The sequence below is a fragment of the Athalia rosae genome, chromosome 3 (genome assembly GCF_917208135.1).
Source record: "Athalia rosae chromosome 3, iyAthRosa1.1, whole genome shotgun sequence".
NCBI classification, from domain to species: Eukaryota; Metazoa; Arthropoda; class Insecta; order Hymenoptera; family Athaliidae; genus Athalia; species Athalia rosae.
Genome location: NC_064028.1, coordinates 21,338,512 through 21,351,360, shown reverse-complemented (window position 1 = coordinate 21,351,360; position 12,849 = coordinate 21,338,512). Strand labels below are relative to the sequence as shown.

Genomic DNA, 12,849 nt, shown 5'->3' with positions numbered 1-12,849 from the left:
ATAGTTGGTTTATTTGATCATGAGTAGTATGAAATATCAAATATGTGTGCAATAAATTTTTACCACGCCATTAATGCTCAATACAAACTGACTTCGTTGTAGAAACTGATATATAATTTTTACAATATCCAAGGATAACATTTATGAAGTTGAACTATTTCCATTTACAATTCTAACACGGAACCAGAGAATAAGCTGCACTTCAGGCATCTTTGAAAGTAAAAATTTATGCGTTGAAGCTTTCTATTACAGTGAAGCAATGTTTTTCGAGATGATTCCATTTTCAAGAGCTACCGTTGAGTTTCATCATGTTATTTCACCACTCTATCATTCTTATATTTCAGGATAGCATTGGGCAGCCTCTGAAGCAACAGTGGCCCCGCATCCGCATAGGAAATACAAGACTATCTTCGATGCATTTACACCACTGGACTATACAATATCCTGTGCTTGGGTGATTTATACATAGAATCATCATGTGTTCCGAGTAGATAATTATGTAGCAATGAATTATAATGTCTCGTGTCTTAGAGAACAAGAAATAAATAATTTAATGGTAATTGAAATGAAACTATTGTCCATACTCTTGTAACGCATTAATCACAACTATACAACAATGAATTTATATTGTCTATTGCTAAGTCTCAATATGTATTCTTGACAATGAATTTATTAATAAAAACTCATTATACCCAATACGTCAATTGTTCAGTTATCAATGATCACATCCCTGTATGCATCATTAGATGATATTGATTGTTGGTGATTCATTCATGCGTATATCATATCGCACAACATCACATGCATGTATGCGTATCAGATCATACATCACAACCGGAAGTGATAATGTAGAGCTCTAGAATACCGGCCTTGAAAAGTGAAAGTTTGCTCAAAAGTGGAAATTTGTATCAGGAGAACAGGAAAACCGAGGAGGTATTCCGAGACCTGGTGCCTCATCATGTGCATGCGTTCCACCCTGTTTATTCATTCCTAGTATGAAAGAGAGAGCAACTGATGCATTGCATGATTGACTGCATGCATGCCTGTGTCTTTGATCGTTCAATCATGCTTTAAACCGGAAGTGATAATGCAGAGCTCTAGATTGCCGGCCCTGAAAATTGAAAGTTTGCCGAAAAGTGGAGATTTGTATCAGGAGAACAGGAAACCCGAGGAGGTGGTCCGAAACTTGGTGCCTCATCATGTGCATGCATTCAATCCTTCATGATTATTCCTAGTCTGATAGAAAGAGCGACCGAATCTTTGCAGAACTAACTATATGCCTGCCTGTGTATTTATTTATTCAATAAATCGTAGATACAAAGGAAAAGAATGATTTCTAGCTTCAGAACAGCGTTTCCGTAGTTTAAAATTCAGGCCAAAAAATTTTCTGGGTATCAGGAGAACAGAAAAACCGAGGAGGTATTTCGGAATTCAGAATTTGGTCAAAAAATTTTCTAGGTATCAGGAGAACAGGAAAACCGAGGAGGTATTCCGAGACCTGGTGCCTCATCATGTGCATGCGTTCCACCCTGTTTATTCATTCCTAGTATGAAAGAGAGAGCAACTAATGCATTGCATGATTGACTGCATGCATGCCTGTGTCTTTGATCGTTCAATCATGCTTTAAACCGGAAGTGATAATGCAGAGCTCTAGATTGCCGGCCCTGAAAATTGAAAGTTTGCCGAAAAGTGGAGATTTGTATCAGGAGAACAGGAAACCCGAGGAGGTGGTCCGAAACTTGGTGCCTCATCATGTGCATGCATTCAATCCTTCATGATTATTCCTAGTCTGATAGAAAGAGCGACTGATTCTTTGCAGAACTAACTATATGCCTGCCTGTGTATTTATTTATTCAATAAATCGTAGATACAAAGGAAAAGAATGATTTCTAGCTTCAGAACAGCGTTTCCGTAGTTTAAAATTCAGGCCAAAAAATTTTCTGGGTATCAGGAGAACAGAAAAACCGAGGAGGTATTTCGGAATTCAGAATTTGGTCAAAAAATTTTCTAGGTATCAGGAGAACAGGAAACCCGAGGAGGTGGTCCGAGACCTGGTGCCTCATCATGTGCATGCCTTCAATCCTGTATATTCAATCCTACTCCCATAGCGTATGATGAGGACATTACCTAATTGCTTGCAGGACTAAGCATATGCAATCCTGTGTATTCGATCCAACTCCTATAACTCGTGATGGAGACATCATCTAGTTACTTATTGTTAGTGCCGCTTGTAAAGGATGTTAATGATTAATGGGTGCAGGGGTGAAATCAAAGTTAAATAAACAATCAATCTTAAAGGAGATTTTTCTGTTTATTAATATACAATAATACAATACTCGACATTTTATTCGTTCAAATAATTATCGCCATATTGAAAACGTTAGAACATCATTTACAACAAATGTACTTCTTTTAATACTACAACATCGACCTATGTATTCCAATGAATACGTGATGCACTTTATTCATCATCAATTATTTGCGATAAATGTACGAATATTGATTTCTAAATGCAAATCATATGCTCCCCTGTTGAAGGTAAGGATATAGATATATTGAACAATATGTCTGTGGTAAGGAGATGCTCGTGAGTGTGGTGTGACGTCATTATTTTGGTACCGGTTCCATTCGGCGAATCCATGCAGATGCTGACTGTGAGACTCCAAATATCCTGAGGGTCCTGCAAAAAAAATCAAATTATCGAACCTAATCAACTCGATAAATTCGTGTTCCAGAGATCAAAATACATTAAAGAAGCGTGACATCAGCAGAAGAAGATTCTTTCATTCTAGAATGCGAAAAATTGTTGATATGACTTGATTATTTCAAGCATAGATGAATCCAGCCTATCGCTCTTATCACTGAAACAGATCTCGTACTACACTTGTATCATACATATATTGAACTGATATTCTCCAATATCATATCCTTGTTCACTGAAAATGATCTCAGATATACGCATAACGTGTTACATAAATAACGCTGTTCTATACATACTTATATCCGAAGCCCGGTTTTCCCGAATTCACAGCAAAAATATTGTGGCACAATATTCTGAAATATTACCTATAAATTGAGTACAATCGATTGAGTAACCGCATTTTAATTTCTGGCGACGATAGTTTGACATTATTTTTCATTTTTTTTCTCTCTTCCTACGCGATAAAATTAATATCTAATAAAATCTGCACACTCCGTACTAGGCAACCGCTTGATTTGAATTTAACTTTTAACTTTTGACAACTTGAAAATTTGTTTTCTTTTTTTACTGCTACAATGTGTAACATCTCAACATTGTGCTGCACGTGCAGCAGCAGTCGTTCGCATTTTGATTCAATATGCGTCAGGCACCGCTTGCTACTTTCATTTCAACGATCGGGGTCGCCGCTTTTTCGGCCTTCCTCTCGCAGTTTAATGGATACACTTATATCTGCCATTATGAAGCCTATAAGCCCATATAAAATGTTGAATCTACTATAAACAAAAAAATATATTATTTTTCAGGTCAAGATGGATAACTGATACTTATATTGTTAGATTGAGTACAGCGAAATTTCTCCTTCGATTACCACCCCTTTTTCACTCTTTGATTATTTGTTTTCTTCCGAGCGATGCTAATAGAGACAAAGAAATCGCATGAACCTTGCTATTGTTAGAGACCATTTTTTTTCTTTGGCTCATAATAAAAATTGGAATCTTCTCTCACGGCTACGAATCTCGTTGCATTTGAGTTTTATCGCTCTATTTATGAAGTGAAATTGCGTAATGTTTGCAAGGACATTGATCACCGTAAAAAATGATGGTTTATACAGGAATACGGAATAATACGTAATAAATCATGAAACGTAATATACATGCATATAAGGAGAATTTTTATAAACTCACCTGATTCTTTAGTGAATTCCTTGTGGCAAAAACGGTAGAAGCAAAATCGGTATATTTATCGAGTTCAAAACCGACCGATTAAATTCTGTATAAATTTATACCAAAAGTACATATTTACGCGAACAATTGTTACTGTTTAAAAAAGTTACCAGGAATATAGTGCATGTAACTTTCTCCATGTAAGTTTCTTTTCGGTCAAAAGAACGATTACATGTACGTATATAGGTATACCTATTCGTGATAAATTTACTAATTCATAATACTTATGTTAACTGTAAACCTGAACCGAAGAGATCAACATTATATTTAAGTTCAATGCACCATATCAAGTGAACTGAAAGTTCGTTTAGATTATAGGCCGTTACTCAGTTAATTTTGTATACGTTCAATTGCTGATGTATCTGCTGAAGAAAAAAAAATAATAAATCTAGAATTATAAAGACAATTAGCGATCTAATAAATAAACCTTGTAGCATAGATATATTGAACAATATATCTAGGTAGCATTAATTTTAATTAGATTCACTAACGATTTCACCGACTACATTTTGAGACGCGCCTCGTACCCTAATTCGCGAGCTAATTCGTTTTGTTCATAAAGTATATACTTATATGGGTACATGTGAACGTTAAACATGGAGTAAATACACATCAAGTTAATTGGAAAGTGTTAAAGATCATCGGTTATAGATGATGAGAAGGTATGTTGTTTTTTTTATTTATATTGTCTTTACTAATTTTAGAAATAAAATTATTTTAAGCGGCAATTGAAATCCTTGTATAGCTATGCAGATCGCGATCTAATAATCTGATTTAGATTAGAAGAACAAGTACAATTATTATCGATATATTATACATATATGAAAAGATCAAATTGAATTTAATTAATCTGATCGTTGTGTTCACATTTGAGAAACTTACAGCAAATGTAACCCGAGGCGAGTAAGAGGATGTCATGTTATCATCTTATAGTGCGGCTTATAAGTGAACGCGGGGAGTAGAATACGGATTCCTATAACCAGAGAGGAGAACCGGTACCCTCCTCTAACTGGTGACTTCAATCTCCTTTGGGTTCCGATATAAAAGCCACCTCCAGTTCTGCTCCGTTTAGTTCCGTTCAACTGCACCCGATCATAAGTCTAAAAAGAAACATAAAAGTGAGTACCCGATATCAAATAAGCGTTAATTGCGTGTCTCATAGTTTGAATCTTAATTGATCAACAAGAAAAAAAACAGTGAATACCAGAGGCGGTAGTGTGTTAAAAAAATTCAATAGTGGATCAAATCCGATTCACGTTCATAATTATGCAATCTTTACTAAATCGGCGTTGATATTATTGAGGACAAATTTTTTACAAGTAAAATAATTAATTAACGCCGGGCCGCTACCTAATTTAGTTAATCAATTTTTTTTTTTGTTATACCTATATATACGTATGTTATTATAAAAGGGAAAGTTGAAGAATCGGAGGTACAGGCCCGATTGTTTTCCCGTACAGTGAAAGTACATCTTCACTTGATAAATTTGCTCTCACGTTTATCCTGTTAAATATTATCATCCTGAGGCGATTGTTTGATGAACTTTCAACTTTCAACACCCATTTCTTTTATTTTCAGATGAACACATACGTGCTGACATTAGCCGTGGTGTTAGGAGTGGTATCTCTAGCTACAGCACATCCACAAAAGGAGGGGCAAATTTTCAGCAACGAAGCTATAAAGCAGGCACAAAACACATTTTTAATACCCAAGGATGCAACCATTCAGCAAGTTCAAGAAGGTATTGAAGTAGCGGCTTACGAATCTATTCCCGGTGACGAAAAAATCAATCTCTTTGAAATTCTTCGCGGTCAATTCCCACCCGAAGTTGTAAACAATCTTCAGGCTCAAGTCGATCAAGTCGGACAACATAATTGATGACACTTATGTATGCAGTGGACTACCTTGCTGTAATTCAAAATGCATTTAAACGTATTTATTGATACTCTATTCATACTCTACGATCGCCAGTTATGAATGTACCTTTGATATTTTCATAAATAAACATGTACAAATCCACAATTATACGACCATATCAAGCAAACTTATGATATTCTAGGTCCCTTATTTTTGTACCATTATATCTAACAAAGAAATTTCAATTGAATAATCTTCCATAACAATCTTGATTGTTACGGTAGATTTAAAAAAATTAATAAACCAATAAAACAAGTATCTGAAGCTACATTTCTCTTAAAAGTATAAAAATGCACTCTCTGGCTTCAGTAGATGCTGCATGGTACAGAAAACTCAGAATATGTATGTAACTTAGCAATACTGTCAAGAGAAAGTTACGGAACCACTTACTGAGTGGTATACTTTCACTTTGTACACATGCATGTATCGTCGCCAACTCTTGTTGAGCAACCATTCGCCATTGGTAATTCGTTGTATCATGTTGTATCAAGACATGAGAAGTAAAGTTTACATGATTACACAATTCCGTGAAATTGACTAAGTACCAATTAACATATAATCTGGCCAGGAGACATGTACAAACTTGAAGATTGAAGATTTCAAGTGAGAGTTTGCAAATTTCAAATTCTTGAATTATGTTTACTAATTATTAATAACTAATATTACGAGCAATTTCATCCAAGCGTTGATACGCTGGACCTTTATGAGCCATTAACGGTTGCTTCAAAATCGTTGAGGTCAAAATTTAACTTTCAAAATTTTATGCAAAATTGGTCATTAAATATCTTCTAAGGATTTCAAGGTAGGTGAACAGAGTCGTTGGACTTACTTGAGTTGTTTTTTTCCTCTTTGTTTTTTTACAAGATATTCAAGTATTTATTAGAAACAATTAATGTACGTTAAATAAACTTCCTCACATGTTGGAATATTACAAAAAAAAATCATATAGGATTTAAGACTAAAAATTATCAGAGTTCGGTATTGAACGAGGTATTTACTGAGGAGATAAAATAAAATACACAGTATGAGTAGAAATTTTAAACTTCCTCTAATAATGTCTATCATTTTTTGTGTTTGTTTTTGCATAATTTAAACGTTCCACAAACAGTGTACAACATCCATGGTAAAACATCTCCTTGCATCAACTAATGATTGTAATAAGATCTTCTCACTATTGAGACATAAACAGATCTCAGCATTGACCAATTCAAACAGTTTTTATAGGTCGAATTATAGGTAGACATGCAAGTATACCAGATATGGAAATATTAATATGGAATTTATCATAATGCAAGGTACCTGTTGAATTTTTCATCAATTAGTCCGGATAAGAACTGGCCTATCAATTTATGATCAAATTATTAGGTATAACTGCGTGACCTGCACTAAATAATAATTAATAGACATTACGAAGTTCGTTTTTCCAATGTTGCAGACCATTTAAGAATAATTTAAAGTTTGTTTTTGTCAATACATTTCGTTTCACCAAAAAAGATTTTGGTCGAGGAAAGGTTGAAAGGTTTTGTGCATTTACTAATGATATAATTTCTGACACGTTGACATAAAAGAAAGATCATCCCGAACTAATCAGTCAATTATAATATTGGACAAATCATGCACAATTACAGACTCAGTGAACAGAAAATATCAGGTTTCGGCTATTGCCATGTAATATCAAACCCATTATTTTGTTCGATAATAATAACGATAGAAAAATTCCTTCTGCTTGTTCCACTAATAACCATTCGGTATATTATTTTCATCTTTCGTCTCTTCAATTCTCGTTACAGTGTAAAAAAATATTATATCAACTTTTGAACGTAGATCTTACAAAATCTATGCAAGAAAATGTAATACTTTGAAGTTGCAAAATGATCATTATACAAAGTAAAAAAAGTCATCATACGCTTCACATATTTATGCTTCTTCAGGTATCCTCTCAGGTTAGTTTACATGCTGGGTTCCAATTTACTTCCTGTAATGATAAAAGAGAGAAAAACAATAAAATAAATATCGATGAAACAGTTAAAAACGGACACTTATTACGTCGCTAGGTTACTTACCGAGATCTTTTGGAACTTTTTCCATTTCGTTCAGAGCTATCGTCACGCGAACGTTTTTTGCTACTCGATGAAGAATGCGTAGATTTGTGTTTGTCGTGTCTATCACTTTTCTTGGGACTGTCAAAAATGAAAAGAAATCAAATATAGACTATTCAAATAGAAAGATTCCGTATTGGGAATCACCTGTGTTTGGATGATTTGGAAGGAGACACCTTCTTGGGTGATCCTCCACTTCGAGAACGATCAGATCTTTATTAAACGATGAATCCCGTTATAGTGGCGAGTTAGCATGAGAAGAGCAAACAGTCACTGATTCAGAATTTATTCAAAATTGAATAATGGCATAACATACCTGTGTTTATCTGATGACCTTCGATCCCTCCCACTAGACGAATGTCTGCTCTTGGAACTCGATGAACTTTTGTTATGCTTTGAACTGAAATAGATGATGGACATTGGTTATGAAGAAGTTCTCATTAACAAGGGAGAGCAACTCGTATTATATGAATAAATTGTCTTTTAACATAAGTGTTTAATTTTCATTTTTTTTTAAATGCTATTACTGGTATTTGAGTTATCTACGAACCTATTCTTTGACTTGGATGATGTCTGTCCTTTTTTATTAGCATTGTTGTAATCGTCTTGAAAGCGAACATCGCCTCGTTCTTTATCTTCTTCTGCTGCTTCACGTTCCAAATCTGACCAGTCCTTTCCAGATTCTTCAGACGATCCTAACTCCTCTGATTTGACATTACTAGTTAAGCTCTGATTACACGTTTATGAATTATCAATAGAAATAAGAACAATTATGGATTACCTTCACTATCAGAATCTTCAGAGGCCTCAGAATATTCTGAATCATCATCGGACTCCTCTTCACTTTCAATGTCGGTAGGCTAAGAATATTCGAAGAAATCATGAGTGAAATTTCTCAAGTAATTTATACAAGTATGAAGTTGGAATTATTGTTTTTGACTAACCTCGTAGGCATCATCTTCCTCTTCCTCTTCGTCCTCTACATTTTGTTCAGTATCAGACTCTGCATCTAAAAATGTCCACCCACCAATTTCAAAGAATCCTTCCGGATCGTCTGTGATAGTTTTCATAACTTTTGTCCAGTTTAATGACTGAACTCCTTCGGAGTATATAATGTCGCAGGAGCTGTAGGGAGATATGACGGTATAAAATTCGATTGTCCTAAATTCAACAAATAGTAACGAATTTCTGACTTACTTCAACCACTCTTTCACATGGTCAATCATGTTCATAGGGACTGCGTTGACCATAGAAACTTTTCGATGATAGTCTTTGAATACGAATATCATATCGAAATTTTTCAAATGGAATTGAACTCTTTCGAAATGTACTAGCTCCACATCTTCTAGGGTGATGACGAACGGAGGCTATAATGCATGTTAATTCATTAGTATAGCATTCAACTAGGCAAATCAAGAAGTTTCTGACCAATTCAATGATAAATAATTACCCATTCTGTAAGGTTTACAAGACAACCACTTGTTGGCTGCAAAAGCACAGTACTGCGGAAAGGTGCACCAGGGAATCCCAATTCTCTGAACGGTGTGTCAAATTCAATTTCTTGCTTAGTCATCCCTTCTACCTAAAAAGTCAATTTTATTTTATTGCGTAATTTGCAATGATGAACTGCCATTTCCAGTCACTGCACACAGGAGCGGTTTGTCACCTACCTTTTCGCAAAAGCTCTTGAAAGCAGTCTTCAATTTGTGCCTGAGTTCTCGCTCGGATTGTTCAGCAGCAAGGTCATCACGATCGTGCATATGTTGGTGTTTACCTAAATCTGTTGTGATTTCTCCTACTTCCGTGTAGAACTGAACATCTACATGTTTCTTTTTACCGAACATGATAGCGTGCTTGAGATGAAAGTGCAAAAGTATAATCATTTCTCCATCACAAGGTTGGAAGAATGCATTTTTTATGTTGTTATACAGAATGTCCACTTTATCCCCTCTGACTGAAGTGTAACGGAAACCATTCGTATGGGCTTCTAATCCTCCAGTCATTCTTTTGCTGACAATGTTTGGCCTGATGTAAAGATCTTTGAGTTTAGGATTGCCTTTATTTTGGGAAAGAACGAGAGTATCCTGTTTAACCAAATCTTCTTTTTCTCGTTCTTCAGCTTCTCTATTTTTGAACTTCTTCTGGACTTCTTTTATCAGTCTGAACGCTGTATTCAAATTGGATGAAGGTGCAGATATTTCTCCAGGCTCCTTAGTATTTGTACTTCGATACGTTACTTCTTTGACAAAAGTAGCATCAGGTTGGGGATAAGTTCCTCCCTCATTCCGACCCATGGTTGCTCCAGGATGGAAGAAGTTTATTCTGAGGTACGTGTAGTCTCCTTCAACGGACTGGGATATATTCTTTATAGTTGATATATGGAAGGGCACTGGTATACTGAAAATTGGTAGGATAACTGTCTCATATTTTTTGTCAACATAGAGTTTGAGTTCTTTGACTTCAGTTTCACGTGGCATGTGGCTGAGACTCTTATAAGATACGGTAGATTTCCTAACTTTCTCCTCTTCCTTTCCTCCTGATTGTTGAGCCAAGCGTGCCTTCGCAACTTCATTTAGTTGCTGCGCTAGTTCCTTTTGATGCTGCTTACGCTTCTCTTCTGAACTATGCTCTGTACGAAGCTTTGATTCTATAACAGCTGTCCGTTTTCCTCGACCCAAGATCTCTGGTTTCGGTGTATTTTCTTTCCCACTTTCTTCCTCCTCTTCTTCTTCATCATCTTTCAAGTATATCCCAACATTCTTTACTTTTTTCTTAGATGGAGTTAATATGGTAGCAGGCTGACCTTCGTTCACCATGACTGTATCCCCTATGAAGAGAGCATAAACTTTTCCCTCTTTTTCGGTAGCTTCAGGATTCGCCAAGTTTGAAAAACCAACATTAACATTAAAAACCATTCCTTTCTTAGCTATTGAAGTAGTTTTTGGGCCCAACAACAGAGAACTTTCTCTGAACTCAATTCCCATTGCAAAACCAAAGTTCTTTGTTAAATGATCCAACAATTCTGGTCTTTCTGATTTCACATATTTGGTCCCAGTTTCATATACGTCACAGATTTTCACATCTGCTACCAATTTTTTCAATAGCTCTTCTTCCAATTGTAGTAGGAAGTTGTAATTCTCCTCAATAGTTTTTGTGGGATTGACAAGAAGAGTTCGCACAATGTTAGAGCAATAAGATTTATAGCGTGCTCCGAGAGAGCAAATAATAACACCAAAATGAAGTGTATTCTTGTCACTGACCACACTGAATTTTAGGGAGTAGTTACCTCCACTCTGAATAATTGCAGGGTAGCACATATCGACCTGTGTTATGTCAACCCCATTCACATATTTTTTGTTGGTTATCGCTGCATCAACTCCTTCGGCAAGTTTGGAATGTTTTACTTTTTTATCAGAATCGATAATCTCCATGATTTGATCCTTCAAATATTTTGTGAATACGTCAACGGACACAAGGCAAGCTTTCTTGATTGTCAAAATTTCTGTATCTTCTTTAGGGCACATAACATAAGCAGCTGCAGCACTAACATCGACTGTTTCAAAGGACTTTGATTTCAAGGCAGCTTTCCAAGCAACCATGAACGAACCTGGGTAATTCTCTTTTGAAAATATCCCTATAGTTTTCCCTTTCTTACTGCTCTGTATAACATCGATGAGTTTAGCAAAATTCGTTTTGTCCTCATCAGTCTATGAAAAACATTAAAAATTGTTATTGAATTATGAGGTTAATCTTCATATTTTTAAAACCTGATGATATTATGGTAGGAGAACCCACCCTGTCTCGGACTAATAACTTTACGGGAGGTACCCCAGTATCCTCAGTTTTTTGGTTTTCGACATTACGTAAAAACTCAATTTTCTTCTTGCTGGCCAAAAAGTAGATCGACTCTTCAGCTAATATCATAATGGTATCAGTAAGCTCGTAACTAAGCAGCCAGGTCTGTAATAAATCATATGAAATTCATTGAAAAAATTACTTTCAGATAAATATACTACAGCTCTAATAATAAGCCAAAGCAAATCAAACTGGTCATAATGTAAGTCTCGATTATATGAGCAATTCAAATATAGCATTACTAATATATTTGACCTAATGTAAAGCATCCTAAAACTAAGGCTTTCAATTTGCAAATCACACAGTCAATCACGTATCACTTCCCAAAGTGTCATAGATCGAAATGGGTTGTATGATAAATTAGAGTAAAATACCTGGAGAGCAGTGGATTTGCTGTATACAATGTCTTCGTCGGTTCCAACCGCTGAAACAAGACAATCCATTTTGGAAAAGCTGTCATCTGTGTCTGGATCCCCATCCTGGTGGAACATAAAACTTTTGTTGACTGTGCACATGCAGAAATATAAATACGGAGGAATTGAGATTTGTTTGCACTTACTCTCCACGCGGTGTATAAGCGTTTCATACGCCGGAAAAATGTCTCTTTATCCAAAGAAACGTTTGCCATGATCGAAAATTTGTAGGTTGTACGGATTACGCAGTAGAGAATTGTGTGAGCGAATTTTACTCGCAAGTAAATATGGCGTGACTAACAATGCTTGCTGAATTAATCACGGTACAGTGTAGTCTCGTAATTTATCTACCGCACATTTAATTAACCCGGAATACAAAAATCCCAAAGCATGCTTAAAAGCCGACTTCGGATACGGAGATGGCGGGATTTACAACCGAAGCCTGAAAATTCACAACAAATGAAGAAGGGGAGCTTGCATCCTTCGGCGTTTACCGGAAATCCACAAAATAAAGTTCTACGCAGGAATACTCGAATAACTCCAAAGATCGACGTGCAGGCGCGTAATTCGAACATGGATTTAAGGAGAAATTGAGTGCTTACTGGACACGAGCGTTGACACAAAGGAGGCGAATGAGGCAA

At 35.8% G+C, this 12,849-nt stretch overlaps 2 protein-coding genes across 3 annotated transcripts; one reads left to right on the top strand and one right to left on the bottom strand.

The window, feature by feature from the left end:
• Positions 1-4,901: 4,901 nt before the first annotated feature.
• Positions 4,902-5,946, top strand: LOC105690069. The gene is made up of 2 exons (XM_012407570.3): positions 4,902-5,042; positions 5,503-5,946. The coding sequence occupies exon 2, from the start codon at positions 5,503-5,505 to the stop codon at positions 5,800-5,802; it is 300 nt and encodes a 99-aa protein (XP_012262993.1). The 5' UTR covers positions 4,902-5,042; the 3' UTR covers positions 5,803-5,946.
• Positions 5,947-6,660: 714 nt separating this feature from the next.
• On the bottom strand, positions 6,661-12,702 carry LOC105690057 (FACT complex subunit spt16). 2 transcript variants are annotated; one of them, XM_012407556.3, is made up of 13 exons: positions 12,355-12,702; positions 12,170-12,274; positions 11,736-11,900; positions 9,611-11,647; positions 9,391-9,522; positions 9,138-9,307; positions 8,885-9,065; positions 8,722-8,800; positions 8,491-8,644; positions 8,257-8,340; positions 8,088-8,153; positions 7,905-8,021; positions 6,661-7,816 (listed from the first exon to the last, which is right to left on the bottom strand). In XM_012407556.3, exons 1-13 carry the CDS (start codon positions 12,421-12,423, stop codon positions 7,810-7,812), a joined length of 3,366 nt encoding a protein of 1,121 aa, XP_012262979.2. In that variant the 5' UTR covers positions 12,424-12,702; the 3' UTR covers positions 6,661-7,809. The 2 variants fall into 2 exon arrangements, with proteins under 2 accessions (XP_012262979.2, XP_012262987.2); XM_012407564.3 differs by lacking the exon at positions 8,088-8,153.
• Between the last annotated feature and the right edge of the window lie 147 nt (positions 12,703-12,849).